The 14,723-nt window shown below is 44.4% G+C and overlaps 2 protein-coding genes across 2 annotated transcripts; both read right to left on the bottom strand.

Moving 5' to 3' along the window:
* Positions 1 to 1,442: 1,442 nt before the first annotated feature.
* Positions 1,443 to 2,375, bottom strand: LOC142072273 (olfactory receptor 8U9-like). Its single transcript, XM_075128968.1, has one exon. It carries the CDS (start codon positions 2,373 to 2,375, stop codon positions 1,443 to 1,445), a length of 933 nt encoding a protein of 310 aa, XP_074985069.1.
* Positions 2,376 to 12,539: 10,164 nt separating this feature from the next.
* Positions 12,540 to 13,478, bottom strand: LOC125629757 (olfactory receptor 5AR1-like). The gene has a single exon (XM_075128967.1). The coding sequence runs from the start codon at positions 13,476 to 13,478 to the stop codon at positions 12,540 to 12,542; it is 939 nt and encodes a 312-aa protein (XP_074985068.1).
* Between the last annotated feature and the right edge of the window lie 1,245 nt (positions 13,479 to 14,723).

Genomic DNA, 14,723 nt, shown 5'->3' with positions numbered 1-14,723 from the left:
GGAAAACTCACTGATGGATACCGGGAATATCTATACTAAGGCCATTACATTGACTCAGCTGTGATGTGCAGCAGCGCCATAGTGTAGATGCTTTCCACAGTGATAGAAGGATTTTTCCATCGATGTAGTTAATCCACGTCCCTGAGAGGCAGTAGCTAGGTCAATGGAAGAATGACACTGAGGGTCAGTACAAGCTAACTGCCACCCACAGGGTGTGAAAAGTTTCCCCGCCCTGTGTGACGGAGCTCTGTTGATCTTTTTTTTCAGCATAAACCAGGCCTCAGAGAAGCTCCTGTTGGAAGAGACCAGTAGGGAAATCTCGTCCTATCTCCTGGCCAGGGCAGCAGAATCCCCTTCGGTTCTTTTTGGTCAGGCTAGTTGGAAATATTCCAGCTGTCCCAGCTTCCCCGTAGAGATTATTCTGCATTCTGATTGAGCTCAGTGTCAGGCTGTGTGTGTGTAGTGGACACTCTGACTCTGTGTGTGTGTGTTTGGTGTGCAGTGGACACTACGTGTGTGTGCATGAGGTGGGGGGTGCAGTGGAGCTGAATGTCAAGTGGAGACGGATGCGTGTCCCTTGCCCTGCCAGTGCTCAGGCTGGCGTCCCCCCCTCCTCCCAGTGCAGGGCTCCTTGTGAGATCATAGAATCATAGGACTGGAAGGGATCTCGAGAGGTCATCTCGTCCACTCCCCTGCACTCACAGCACAACTGAGTATTATCTACACCATCCCTGACAGGTGTTTGTCTCACCTGCTCTTAACAATCTGTAGCGGTGGAGATTCCACAACCTTCCTGGGCAAGTTATTCCAGTCCTTAGCCACCCTCACTGTTGGGATGTTTTACCTAATGTCCAACCTAAACCACCCTTCCTGCAATTGAAGTCCATCGGTTCTTGTGCTGTCCTCCCGTTCCGCCCCGCCCCCCCCCCGCCCCAGACACACACACATTGTTTTGCAATTTTATTCCTAAACTCTGTATGACAGGTTGTGTCACAGAAACCCCTTTGGAACTGTTTCAGAGTAGCAGCCATGTTAGCCTGTAGCCGCAAAAAGAAAAGGAGGACTTGTGGCACCTTACAGAAGAACAAATGTATTTGAGCATAAGCTTTTGTGAGCTACATTCAGTGGAAAATACAGTGGGAACTGCCACCAGCTGTCCTGAGATGTGAAGTTGAACATCTCACCCTCTAGGTGGATGCCCCTAGGAACCAGTTTATAAAATCATTCTCTCTTTCTGGACCTGTGAGTCTTCCTCAGGTTTTGTCCACTGACCTCAGCTGAGGCCTGCAGACCTTGTTGGAATACAAACAAATTAATTTTAAAAACAAAATAATAATGAACAATAATCATATGGGCTCTGCAAAATTACGTCGTAATGGGCTGGGAATTGAATTCAACTGTTTCCACTCCCAATAACTAAACTAATACAGAGTTAAACAGATTCAAGAATTGGTTAGGAGTTTCTTCATTGCTTTCCTCAGGGCGTCCTTCACCTCCGTGTTCCTCAGGCTGTAGATGAGGGGGTTCAACATGGGGATCACCAGCGTGTAAAACACTGAGGCCACTTTATCTCTGTCCATGGAATAGCTGGAGGCGGGACGCAAATACATGAAGAGGAGGGTGCCAAAAGATAGGACCACAGCGGTTAAGTGGAAAGAGCAGGTGGAGAAGGCTTTGCGCCGGCCCTCAGCAGAGCGGATCTGCAGGATGGTGGAGATGATATAGATATAGGAGAGGAGGACAGTCACAAAGCTGCTCCCTGTAATGCAGCTCGTCAGAGCAAACATCACAATCTCATTGATGCGGGTATCAGAACAGGAGAGCGCCAACAGTGGGAGGATGTCACAGAAGAAATGATTGATGATGTTGGAGCTGCAGAATGACAGCCGGAATGTACAACACGTGTGTATCATTGAATCCACCACCCCCACAGCGTACACCGCAGCCACCAGCTGTTTACAAAGCCGCCTGGACATGGTGACCGTATAGAGCAGCGGGTTACAGATGGCCACATAACGGTCATACGCCATCACAGCCAACAAGAGGCACTCAACATCTCCAAAAACGAAAGAGAGATACATTTGCACAGCACAGGCAGTGTAAGAAATGCTTTTCCTCTCGGCTAAGAAATTAAGCAGCATCTTAGGGGAAATTATCAAGGAAATGCAGAGGTCACAGAAAGACAAATTCCTGAGGAAAAAGTACATGGGGGTGTGGAGTCGGGGATCAATTGTGATTAACAAGAGCATTCCCCCATTCCCCACCAGGGTGATACCATAAATCAGTAGGGATACCACAAAGAGGGGGACCTGCAGCTCCGGACGATCTGTCAGTCCTGAGAGAATGAACTCAGTTGCCTCCGAGTGATTTCCCATCTCCTCTGAACACAGATCAGGCAGCTACAGAGATGAGGGCAGGTGGAGGGTGCAGAAAACCTGTCCCTTCTCTGTAATGAGGTCAGAGAGGGTAAATGGAGATCATTTTTCTCAATGGACATCAGTACCAGCTCAGGGAAGGGCTTAGTCCACAGACCCAAATATTCACAGCTGGTCATTCCAGATGTTCGATAAAATGCACACACTGTGCAAACACAATGACACACAGGTTAATCATGTCCCACACACAAACATCACTGTTCACAAATCCGAAAAGAAAACAGTAACTTGTGACTCTGCTGTGACAGAATCAGTCTGAAGGGATTATTCCATCTCTAAAGAAGGGGTGAAAGTAACAGAGTGTCAATCTTTCCACCCTCTTTGGATAAGGGGAGCTCTGTGGCTTGGCATGTCCGTTTGGGGTAAAGTTGCTTACCGTGCTTAGTAAGCTTTTGGGCATTTATTTTAGCCTGTCTGAAAACCCAGAGACATCATGGGAAGCCCTGGCTTCAGTGACTAGGTAATTGCCTACTTTTTTCCAACCAAGCTGGTCTCTCCTTTAGCTGAAGGGGTAGGATTTGGGGCTCAGGCTTTCGGTGCGGGAGGTCTCTAATTCAATACCTGCTGATCCCCAAGGTGTCTGCGTGTGTGCGTGTCTGTAATTCAGAAGAATAGCACATACCTGCTGAGAAGAGAGAGAGAGACATGTGTTGGTGTTTCATCATTGACAGAAACTGCCAATTTGGAGCATTCAGGAAGTTTTATACGAAGATGTGTGATCTGTGGGACATGATTCCTGAAGCAACTGGGAATACCTGAGCTCAGAGAGCCAAAACATGTAATTAATGAATTCAGTAAACTAAAGCCATCCTTTGTGTAATTGGTGCCCTGGGGATTAATTTGACCCATTCTTTCTACTGGTTTATTAAATGATGCAATTACTACCAGAGTTACAGAGTATGAGGTTTGGGGTATATTTCATCCTGCTGTTTTCACTTTAAGCTGGGTACTGCGTAGAGCTGATCCACAAAGTGTTGTGTTTTTTTGTGAAGACCAAAATCTTTTCACTAAAATCTTAATAGTTTGACTCGGAAATACCATGGGGGTGCCTCAGTCACTCCACAGCACCAATCTCTTCCATGCTCCTGGCTCCCAGGCTGGACGACTTCCCCCATGATGCATGATGGTCTCTCCTCTTGCTGAACTGCCCTGGAACATCACCAGAGTCCCACAGCCATGATTAGGGAGGAGGGGAGTTTGGTATTTTGATGGAAAGCTTATAATTTCCAGGGAAAAGATAACTTCTTGGAAAAAATAGTTAAATGGAAAATCCAATTTCCTATCAAAAAAAATTGTCAAGAAAAATTTTCAACCAGCCTTAGCAACAAATTTGGAATCAAAGGAACCAAAAGTTAGATACAGGTGAAACAAACAAATTGTTTGCAGGTGTAGCTGATATCTTCTCTGTCATTCCTGGTTTCAGAGTAACCTCATTGTCCTGGCCCCAGTAGGTGGAATGTAAAACCTGTAAAACATGTAAGAGTACTCCAGATTATCTAGCTATTTATAGTATGCCAATCATCATGGTATCCTATGTACTTCCCTTGCTAGGTTACTCCCCAAAGTAGGAAAGATAGGTTCACTCATTTTGCTTGATGCTGACCACATTATGACCAGAGGAGCTCAGGGGGAGGACACAACATGCTACAGACTTGTGCAGTTCACAAAACTGTCCATCTTGCATGCATATGATCTGCACACAGAGCTCAGCTATAAAATGCTAAATAAATCTATGAGTCAACTAAAAATAGTCATGCTCTCCTCAGAAATATTAACAATATTTTATCATGTATTTGAAGTTATAAGATTACTCTGTATTGTGTTCTTAATACATGGTGAAAACTGAGGCTGGCAAACTGCTCTGTCTTAAACAAAGAAATTTGTGTTCTACTTAATTTTGTATCTAAATATGTGAGAAAAAAGCAGCAGGGAACATCCTTCTACAAAGACACTTTGTCTTCTGGTAAACAGGTGGAAATGTTTCTCAAAGGGGGAATAGGACTCTAAAAAGAAGGCACAGACATCCCAAGGCACCTCTCTCTCTCTCTCTGCCCATTGATTCACTGCATCTGAAGGGATAAAGCAGCCATTGGAGTGGGGGATGGCTCCTGACCTAAGATGTTTGGTCAGTGAGACTGCTGAGAGCATGTGGTGAGGAAACTTTTCCTTTGAATTTCACATCCTTTGTTAACTTAGGCACAAGTTGCATTCTAGCTTTATTTTTCTTGAAACCATCTCTGACTTCTATGCCTCCTTATTTCCACTCACTTAAAATCTATCTTTGTAGTCAATAAACTTTCTTTTTATTGTTTTATCTAATCCAGTGTGTTTAAATAGAAGTGTCTGAGAAGCTAAGTTGCAGGCATGTTAGTGCTATTAAAGAAATAATGGACAATGTAGCTTGTATTTTCCAGGAGAGGACTGGGCAACACAGGACATACATTTCTGGAGGGAAATCAAAGATTGGAGAATGTGTTGGGGTCACCTTGCAGTATAACCAAGGGTGGTGAGAGCCTGAGTGTAGCCCAACTATTCCTGGCCAGGCTGCAGTTACACACACATGCTCAGGGTGTGATTTTCATGACAGATGGTTGTTTGTGAGTGGCCAAGGTTGAAGCCACTTCATCAAGGCATTGCAAGGTTTCAGGCAGGTATGACACAGCTCCTGATTAGTCTGGGTTGGACCCTGGTATGTCACAGCCACCAACCTAGAAAATATCCCAGGAACACCAAAGGTGTGGTGCTGATTGACAGCAGTGTTCAATTGACATGAAAGTGTAGGTCCCCCAAGGGATGGGCCCATGCACTGATCCATGGCTGCAGATGCACAAGGACATTGTGGTAACATCACCTCTCCACAAGGAGATCCAAGGCAGGCCCAGTAATGGATCTTCCCTTCTTCACTATGGTAGGAGAAATTATCCCGCAAGGGTGTGCAGGCTTGGGTGGTATTATCAGTGCTCCAGGGAATGTTGGTTCCCCCTTCTCCTAAGTGGTGCCAACCTGTGAGGCATTGCAGGGTTGATTGTATTAGGAGGAAAAATTGATGATCCAAGTCAGCTACATTCTTTGGTATAATCCGTGAGGGAGGGGCTACAAAGAATGGAGGCAAAGTCCTGCTTCCCTGAACACCACTAGAAACAACCAAAAACCAGCAATCTCTGTATCCAAAGTCTGTTACCCCAGGTCTCTGCCCAGGAAACACTATGCTCCTACTTCCTCTAAGAGTCATGTTCATAACTCCTCCTCCTGGTTTCTGTGCCTCTGCTGATCCGCAGGTTCCTGGGGCAGTCCTCACTGAAAATGCCAAGGTCAGGGCAGGCTGCAAAAAGGAGGATATCCCCAAACTGGTGGTTAACACTGAAGATCTCTGCAGCATCTCTGGAGATGCTGCTACAAAATATCTCCGAGCATGCTAGCTCCCTTCTGATTCTTTTGTTAGTTTTATTTATTTCCCATAATTTATACTCCATGAAACCGAGTGTGATGTTGCACCCCATAATTATTTATAGAAATAGGCTCATGGCTGTAAATATAACATAACTTCAATATGTTTTATGCCAGATATGCTGTGTAACATATCTCTGCAAAGCTTATGATCTACTGCATATATTCATCCTGTTTGTGTGCATGTAACATTTTTGTATTCAAAGTTATGAATACTTGTTATGTACTTGTTTGATTTTAAGTACCCTCAGTGAAGCAGTTGGTCAGCTTCTTGAGAAAAGACTATTCTCTGTAAGTGCCCAATCAAGAAACACTTGAGCTAACAATGAACATTGTGAGATGCCAATCCACATGTGAGCTATCCTGGGAATGTGGGGTTGGCCTGTAAGGAACTGAGTCATGCATGGACATGTGACTTGCCCATGTGATTCCAAAACTCCATCTTGGAGCTGGATTCTGCTAGGAGATGGGAAGGGGTTTCCACACACAAGAGAGAGACTATATAAGCCCCTGGGGAAACCCCTCCATTTACCTGCATTTAGTTTTCACTGCAGTAGGCTTCGACTTACATGTTTTATTTTATTTTGTTTGGTAATTCACTTTGTTCTGTCTATTATTACTTGGAACCACTTAAATTCTATTTTCTGTATTTAATAAAATCACATTTTACTTATTAATTAACCCAGAGTATGTATTAATTCCAGGGGGCGGGGTGTGGGGGAGGGCAAACTGCTGTGCATATCTCTCTATCAGTGATATAGAGGGTGAACAATTTATGAGTTTACCCTATATAAGCTTTATAAAGAGTAAAACGGATTTATTTGGGGTTTCGACCCCATTGGGAGCTGGCTATCTGAATGTTAGAAACAGGAGCATTTCTAAAGCTGTTTTCAGTGAAGCCTGCAGCTTGTGGCGAATGTGGTTGAGACTTGGATCCGGCTTTGCAGCAGGCAAGCGTGCCTAGTTCAAACAAGGTAAGGTACTGAAGTCCCAAGCTGGCAGGGAAAACAGGCTTAGAGGGAGACTCAGCACATCACGTGGCAGTCCCAAAGGGGTTTCTGTGACCCAGCACATCACAGTGGCATAGCTGAGCAGGATCTGTGCACAGCTGATTTCTTTGAGACTCTGGTCGTGGTTTTAAGTGAGTTTTGGCTGTGGTGGGTGGAGAATGGACAAAGTGATTACTGTTTTGTTAGTTTCTGATTGCTTATTTTGGGTAAGGGAAATAGGGACAGAAAAATAAGCAAAATAAGTAAAAGTGAAGATCAAAAAAAGCTAGAACTGCAGAAGTTGCAGACTGCCCAGAAAGGCTGAAAACTGGGTACCGGGAAAGTCTCAGTTAACTAAGAAACCCCTGAACTGAGTGAATCTCTGTTTCAGTGAACTGCAGATAATGCTAGATAATAGATAATACTTAGAACTGCCATGAGTGCAGGGGAGGGGACTAGATGACCTCCCGAGGTCCCTTCCAGTCCTATGATTCTGTGATCTCACAAGGAGTCCTGCACTGGGCGGAGGGGGGACGCCAGCCTGAGCACTAGGCAGGGCAAGGGACACATATCTGCCTCCACTTGACATTCAGCTCCAGTGTACCCCCACCACATGCACACACATAGTGCCCACTGCACACCAAACACACACGCAAACAGAGTGCCCACTAAACACAGACAGCCTAACACTGAGCTCAATCAAAACACAGAAGAATCTCTACAGGGAAGCTGGGATAAGTGGAATATTTCCAACGAGCCTGAAAAAAAAAGAACCGAAGGGGATTCTGCTGCCCTGGCAGGGAGATAGGACTAGATTTCCCAACTGGTCTGTTCCATTGGCAGCTTCACTGAGGCCTGGTTTATGCTTAAAAATTAGATCAACACAGCTCTGTCGCACAGGGCGGGGAAACTTTTCACACCCTGTGTGAGGCAGTTAGCTTGTACTGATCCTCAGTGTCATTCTTCCACTGACTTAGCTACTGCCTCTCGGAGATGTGGATTAACTACATTGATGAAAAAAACCCCTTCCATCAATGTGAAAAGCATCTATGCTCCGGTACTGCTGCACACCGTTGCTGAGTCAATGTAATGGCCTTAATATAGACATTCCCTGAATGGATGTGGGAGTTTCCCCCTTCCTATTAAAGCAGTTTTTCTCTCCTTTTCCTGTCACTCTTCTCCATCCCTATATAAAGCTCTTTCCTCCTTTTGATAGGTAAATATGTTCAGAAAAGTTAAAATTTGTCAAAGGATAATTCCTTTCTTCCCTTCCCATGAATGGCCCACTGTAATTTCAATTAAAGGCCAAAATGCTCTGAAACTGACTTGTTTGCCCATGACTTGGTGGTAGCTCTTTGTTTTTCCTCCCTTCACATACAATGAGTTGAGGACAGAAGCAGCACCTGCTCAGAACCGTAAAAATCAGACTAAGAATCTCTCCTGTTTGCTAACCACACCCAGGTTACCCTTAATACGTCTGGAGCTGCTTTATGGGATAACTTTGAGATTTGCTCCCTGGAACATCTTTGCTCCCAGGACTACATGTGTGCAGAACACATGCAAATAATGTTGTTCCCTTCCTTGTGAAATGGAACACAGAGGGCCAGAGCATCAGCTGGTCTGTTTCTCTGTCTCTCCCGTAAGACCTTTTGAATAAGATATGAAACTGGGGTGACTGTATTCCACTTCATGTGTTTGTACCTCTCCAAAAGGCTCTTTAAATAATTTCTCAGCACTGATACATGAAAATATCGAGAAAAGGGTGAATTTCTTCCAGACTAAACATAGAATCATAGCCTTTAAGGTCAGAAGGGACCATTGTGATCGTCGAGTCTGTCCTCCTGCACAACGCAGACCACAGAATCTGACCCAGCCACTCCTGTAACAAACCTTGAACCTCCGTCTAAGGTATTGAAGTCATCAAATCGTGGTTGAAAGACTTCGAGGTGCAGAGAATCCTTCAGCAAGTGACCCATGCCCGACGCTGCAGAGGAAGATGAAAAAACCCCGAGGGCCTCTGACAATCTTCCCTGGAGAAGAATTTCTTCCCAACCCCGAATATGGCGATCAGCTAAACCCTGAGCACGTGGTCAAGACTCACCAGCCAGACACCAGGGAAGAATTCTCTGTAGTAACTCAGATCCCACACCATCTAACATCCCATCACAGGCCATTGTGCATACCTACCGCTAATAGTTGAAGATTAATTAATTGCCAAAATTAGGCTATCCCATCATATCCTCCCTTCCATAAAATTATCAAGCTTAGTCTTGAAGCCAGATATGTCTTTTGTCCCCACTGCTTCCCTTGTAAGGCTGTTCCAGAACTTCACTCCTCTGATGGTTAGAAACCTCCATCTAATTTCAAGTCTAAACTTCCTGCTGGCCAGTTTATATCCATTTGTTCTTGTGTCCACATTGGTACTGAGCTTAAATAATTCTTCTCCCTCCATGGTATTCATCCCTCTGATACATGTATAGAGAGTAATCATATCTCCCCTCAGCCTTCTTTCGGTTAGGCTAAACAATCCAAGCTCTTTGAGTCTCCTTTCATAAGACAGGTTTTCCATTCCTCGGATCATCCTAGTAGCCTTTCTCTGTACCTGTTCCAGTTTGAATTCATCTTTCTTAAACATGGGAGACCAGAACTGCACACAATATTCCAGAGGAGGTCTCACCAGTGCCTTGTATAACAGTACTAAACCTCCTTATCTCTCCTGGAAATACCTCGCCTGATGCATCCCAAGACCGCATTAGCTTTTTTTTACGGCCATATCACCTTGGCAGCTCATAGTCATCCTGCGGTCAACCAATACTACAAGGTCCTTCTCCTCCTCTATTACTTCCAAGTGATGCGTCCCCAGTTTATAACAAAAATTCTTGTTATTAATCACTAAATGCATGACCTTGTACTTTTCACTATTAAATTTATTAATTATTGTAAAAAACCATGCCATTGGGGTTGACCTGAAACTATTCACAAATGTGTTACAAAGTCTCCTAATAACCTTGTCCCAAAACAGTGTGTGTGTGGGAGGAGGATTTAGGTGCTGGTGGCAAAGCAGCCACCGGTAGGAGGTGGTGATACTCCCTCTCTTTGTAATTTTTAGCTTAATAGTGAGGGTGTTAACCTGTGAGGTGGGAGATCCAGGTGCAATTCCCCCTTCTGTCCAGTGCTGGGCAAAGATGTGCATTTCAGTTTCCTGTATTTCCAGAAAGCATCCCAGCCCCTGAGTGGTGTGGTATTCTAGTCTGGGTTGCTCTCAATCGCTCCCTTCAACGTTGTTCTACAGTGGATAACGAATTAAAAAACCATTGGAACAGAGACATGAAGTTGAGCATGTCGGTGCCCCGAACCGCTTGTCTACAGAGTCATAACTTATATCAATTTACAGCAGTAGCGTAGACCAGTCCTGAGAACGATGCAGGACAGAACATAGCCCAGTCACCAGGATCCTGTCTGGCAATGTGGGAGACCCACTTTCAAATTGCTTCTCCCCGTTCAACAGAGGGGGAATTGACCTGGATCTCCCACTTCCCATGGGAGTGATCTAATCACTGGGTTAAAGTCTACAAGGGAAGCAGCACCATTCCCACCTCTTCCATTCCCATCACTTTTGTCAGTATGGCCCTACATTGTCTTTGCTTTGACATCAAAAAGTATCCAGGAAGGAAAGGAAATGTTCCATTTCTGATCATACTAAATAGTTCCCTCCACCCCACAGGACATTTCTGTCAATGTTTTCAATTTGCCAAACATTTGAGGAATTTTCAGATTTGGTTCAGGTTGAACTGAATTTGTTTTTCAATGTTTTCTAAACACCCATGAATGCAAAAATCAGCTATTGGCCCAGCTCTAGCCATTTCTCACTCTCCGCAACCCGAGCTGTACAATTCCCAGAATCCCTATTCCTCAGAGTCCATAGGACTTACCCGCAGAACTAAGAGTAAGACCTCATAGCGAACCTGCTCCTGTGGTATAAACATCGAGTGTCTGATATGACTTTTTCTTTCTGTTTAATTTATATGATCGAGAAAACTCACCATTTCATATTATTTTGTATTCAGTTCAGGACAGATTCTCACAGAGGATGCACGCACACCAAATTCTCTTTTGGATATGTTACCCTTGTTCTTACTTATTTTGTTGCTCCCTTAACTTAAAGGCCATTTTGATGGAAATCACCTTTCTCCTCCACATGCGTGGATACAAACCAGGCGACAATCTACACAACAACCCCACAGAGGACGTAAAGGGCTGCAGAGGATCAGGAGGGTGCAAGGTGCAAAACTCCCTTTGTTTCAGCCATAGAAATCACACACTTCATACTTGCAACTGCATAACCAAACCAAACCCACTACAAAGCAGAAGGAGATAGATTTGATTCCCCCCTCTTCTTTCCCAATACAAATACATCTATGCTTTAAAAGTGTTATGAAGACAAAACTACACAGGATTGTTTCATGGGACAAGACAAGATGTCACGTGTATTATTACACAATTTGATTTATGACCAATAACTAATATCTAATACCTATGTATATACACACACACACACACACATCAAATGTTCTGCAGCTGCTAGATAGTTACCATTCCTGAATGTAGCTTGAGTTTGTGGCTTGGGTTCATAGCTTGTGGCGGCTAACTGGCCAGGAAAGCCAGGCACAAGGAAGAACTGGGTCTCTGTTGGGCATGCACCAATGACCTTCCGTGTTGGCAGCAGAATGTTACCCTCCAAAGTCTTCCATCTCACCCATCCTTTTTGTAGGCTTTAGTTTGAATCCAGAGTCTATAAGTCTTGATGTGTCACACTGCCTTTGGGTTTCGTGTGATTGATCACCCGCAAATTGCAGACATGACTTTCAACCTAGGAACTGGCTTTCATGTTTCTTCAATTATACTTTTGTTCTTTTCTTTTCAGGGTGGATTCTTCTTGCTTTGTCAGGGCTGTTGTCTGCATCTTCAGACATTGGTGTTTACACTTTATTTCATCAGGACAGTCTGGGCAGGAGCTTGATTCCATCATCCATATATACCTCATTCACACATCTAAACTACACTAATAAGATTACAGCAGCGTTTTGCAAAAATGAACATTGCAGCAAGCTTTTACAAAATGAAGTGAGCATTTTAAAATGGAGTTTGGGACAAGTTAAAATGGAGTTTAAGTTACAATATGGGCAAGTGTAAGGGACGGCAAACAGTGAACAGACGTTACAATGTTGAAACAGTGTAAGTTTCAGCTATTTAAGCAGCAATTGGATTGAAAGTGAAAGTCAATTAGCCAGTTATTAGCCAGTTATTAGCCAGGGTACCTGGTTTTATGAATGAATGTAGTTTCATTCATAAAACTTTATTTTTAAAGTTATAATAATAAAGTGAACAATTAAAAACAATTTCATTGATCAATTCTACAGAAGCAAGTCACAAATATTCACACATCTGAAACAGGTGTCTCCTGGAATTTTGATGGGGTAATAGCCTAATAAAGCCCTGATTTTATTTGGGGCCTGCAGGCCTCGTTGGAATACAAACAAATTCATAATAACAATATAATAATGAAGAATACTCCCACGGGCTCTGCAAACTTACATTGCAATGGGATGGGAATTGAATTCACCAGTTTCCACTCTCCATCACTAAACCAGTACTGAGTTAAACAGATTCAAGATTTGGTTAGGAGTTTATTCACTGCTCTCCTCAGGGCATCCTTCACATCCCTGTTCCTCAGGCTGTAGATGAGGGGGTTCAACATGGGGATCACCAGCGAGTAAAACACTGAGACTATTTTGTCCGTGTCCATGGAATACCTGGAGGTGGGACGTAAATACATGAAGAGGAGGGTGCCATAAAACAGGACCACCGCAGTCAAGTGGAAAGTGCAGGTGGAGAAGGCTTTGCGACAGCCCGCAGCAGAGCTGATCTGCAGGATAGAGGAGATGATATAGACATAGGAGAGGAGGATGGCCACAAATCTGCTCCCGGTAATGCACAACGTGAAAGCAAACATCATAATCTCACTGATGCGGGTGTGAGAACAGGAGAGCGCCAGCAGCGGGGGGGTGTCACAGAAGAAATGATTGACGATGTTGGAGCTGCAGAATGACAGCTGAAATGTAACACATGTGGGAATCATTGAATCCACCACCCCCAAAGCGTATGCCCCAGCCACCAGCTGTTTACAAAGCTGCCTGGACATGGTGACTGTATAGAGCAGCGGGTTACAGATGGCCACATAACGGTCATACGCCATCACAACCAGCAAGAGGCCCTCAGCATCTCCAAAAGCGATAGAAAGAGACATTTGCACAGCGCAGGCCGTGTAAGAAATGCCTTTCCTCTCGGCTACGAAATTCAGCAGCATCTTGGGGGAAATTGTTGAGGAAAGGCAGAGGTCACAGAAAGACAAATTCCTGAGGAAAAAGTACATGGGGGTGTGGAGTCGGGGATCAATCGTGATTAACAAGATCATCCCCCCGTTCCCCACCAGGGTGATACCATAAATCAGTAGGAACACCACAAACAGGGGGACCTGAAGCTCCGGACGATCTGTCAGTCCTGAGAGAATGAACTCAGTTGCCTCCGAGTGATTTCCCTTTTCCATCTCCTCTGAACACAGATCAGGCAGCTATAGAGATGTGGGCATGTGAATGGTGCGGAAAACCTGCCCCTTATCTGTAATGAAAGAATTGAAGATAAACAGAGATCAGTTTCTTAATGAACATTAGTACCCACTCAGGGAAGGGCTTAGTCCACAGAGCCAGATGTTCACAGCTGGTCATTCCAGGTGTTCGATAAAATGCACACACTGTGCAAATATAATGACACTTCAGATTCATCATGTCCCACACAAAAACACTCCTGTTCACTCATCCAAAGAGAAAACAGTGACTTGTGACTCTGCTGTGAGAGAATCAGTCTGAAGGGATTATTCCATCGCTAAAGAAGGGGTGAGAGTGAAGGAGTGTCAATCTTTACACCGTCTTTGGGCAGGGGGAGCTCTGTGGCTTGGCATGTAGGTTTGGCATAAAATTGCTCACTGTGCTAATTAAGCTTTATGGCATTTACTTGAGTCTGTATGAAAACCCAGAGACATAATGGAAATCCTTGGCTTCAGTGACTAGGTAATTGCCTATTTTTCCAACCAAGGACGTCGCTTCTTTAGCTGAAGGGATCGGAGTTGTTGCTGAGACATTAAGTGCTGGAGGCCTGGAATTGAATAGCTGCTGATCCCCATGGTGTCTGCGTGTGTGTGTGACTGTAATACAGGACAATAGCACGTACCTGCTGAGAAGAGAGAGAGAGAGATGTGGTGGCATTTCCCCATCCATAGAAACTACCAGTTTGGAACATTCGGGAAGTTTTATACTGAGATGTGTGATCTATGCCACATGATTCCTGAAGCAACTGGGAATACCTGAGCTCAGAGAGCCATAACGCCTAATTAAAGCATTCAGTGAACCAAAGCCACCTTGGTCTAATTGGTGCCCTGGGGATTAATTTGTCCCACTTTTTCCTATTGTGTTATTAAATGATGCAATTTCTACCAGAGTTACAGAGTATGAGGTGAGGGGTATATTTCATCCTGCTGTTTTCAGTGCAAGCCAAGTACTGTGTAGACCTGATCCACAAAGGCATTTTTTTTTGTTTGGTTTTTTTTGTGTGGAGACCAAAATCTTTTTTGTTGGGAAATACCATAGGGGTGCATCGACAGCACCAATCTCTTCCATGTTCCTGGCTCCCAGGCTGGACTACATCCCCCATGATGCACGATGGTCTCTCCTCTTGCTGAACTGCCCTGGAACATCACCAGAGTCCCACAGCCATGGTTTAGGGAGTAGAGCAGTTT

The sequence above is a fragment of the Caretta caretta genome, chromosome 6 (assembly GCF_965140235.1).
Source record: "Caretta caretta isolate rCarCar2 chromosome 6, rCarCar1.hap1, whole genome shotgun sequence".
Classification (NCBI taxonomy): domain Eukaryota; kingdom Metazoa; phylum Chordata; order Testudines; family Cheloniidae; genus Caretta; species Caretta caretta.
Note: the sequence above shows the minus strand (reverse complement) of the source record. Positions and strands in the feature narration are given on the sequence as shown.

What these genes read in the sequence shown, in the direction of transcription:
- LOC142072273 (XM_075128968.1), bottom strand. Translation starts at nt 2,375, where the DNA reads ATGGGAAATCACTCGGAGGCAACTGAGTTCATTCTCTCAGGACTGACA.
- LOC125629757 (XM_075128967.1), bottom strand. Translation starts at nt 13,478, where the DNA reads ATGGAAAAGGGAAATCACTCGGAGGCAACTGAGTTCATTCTCTCAGGA.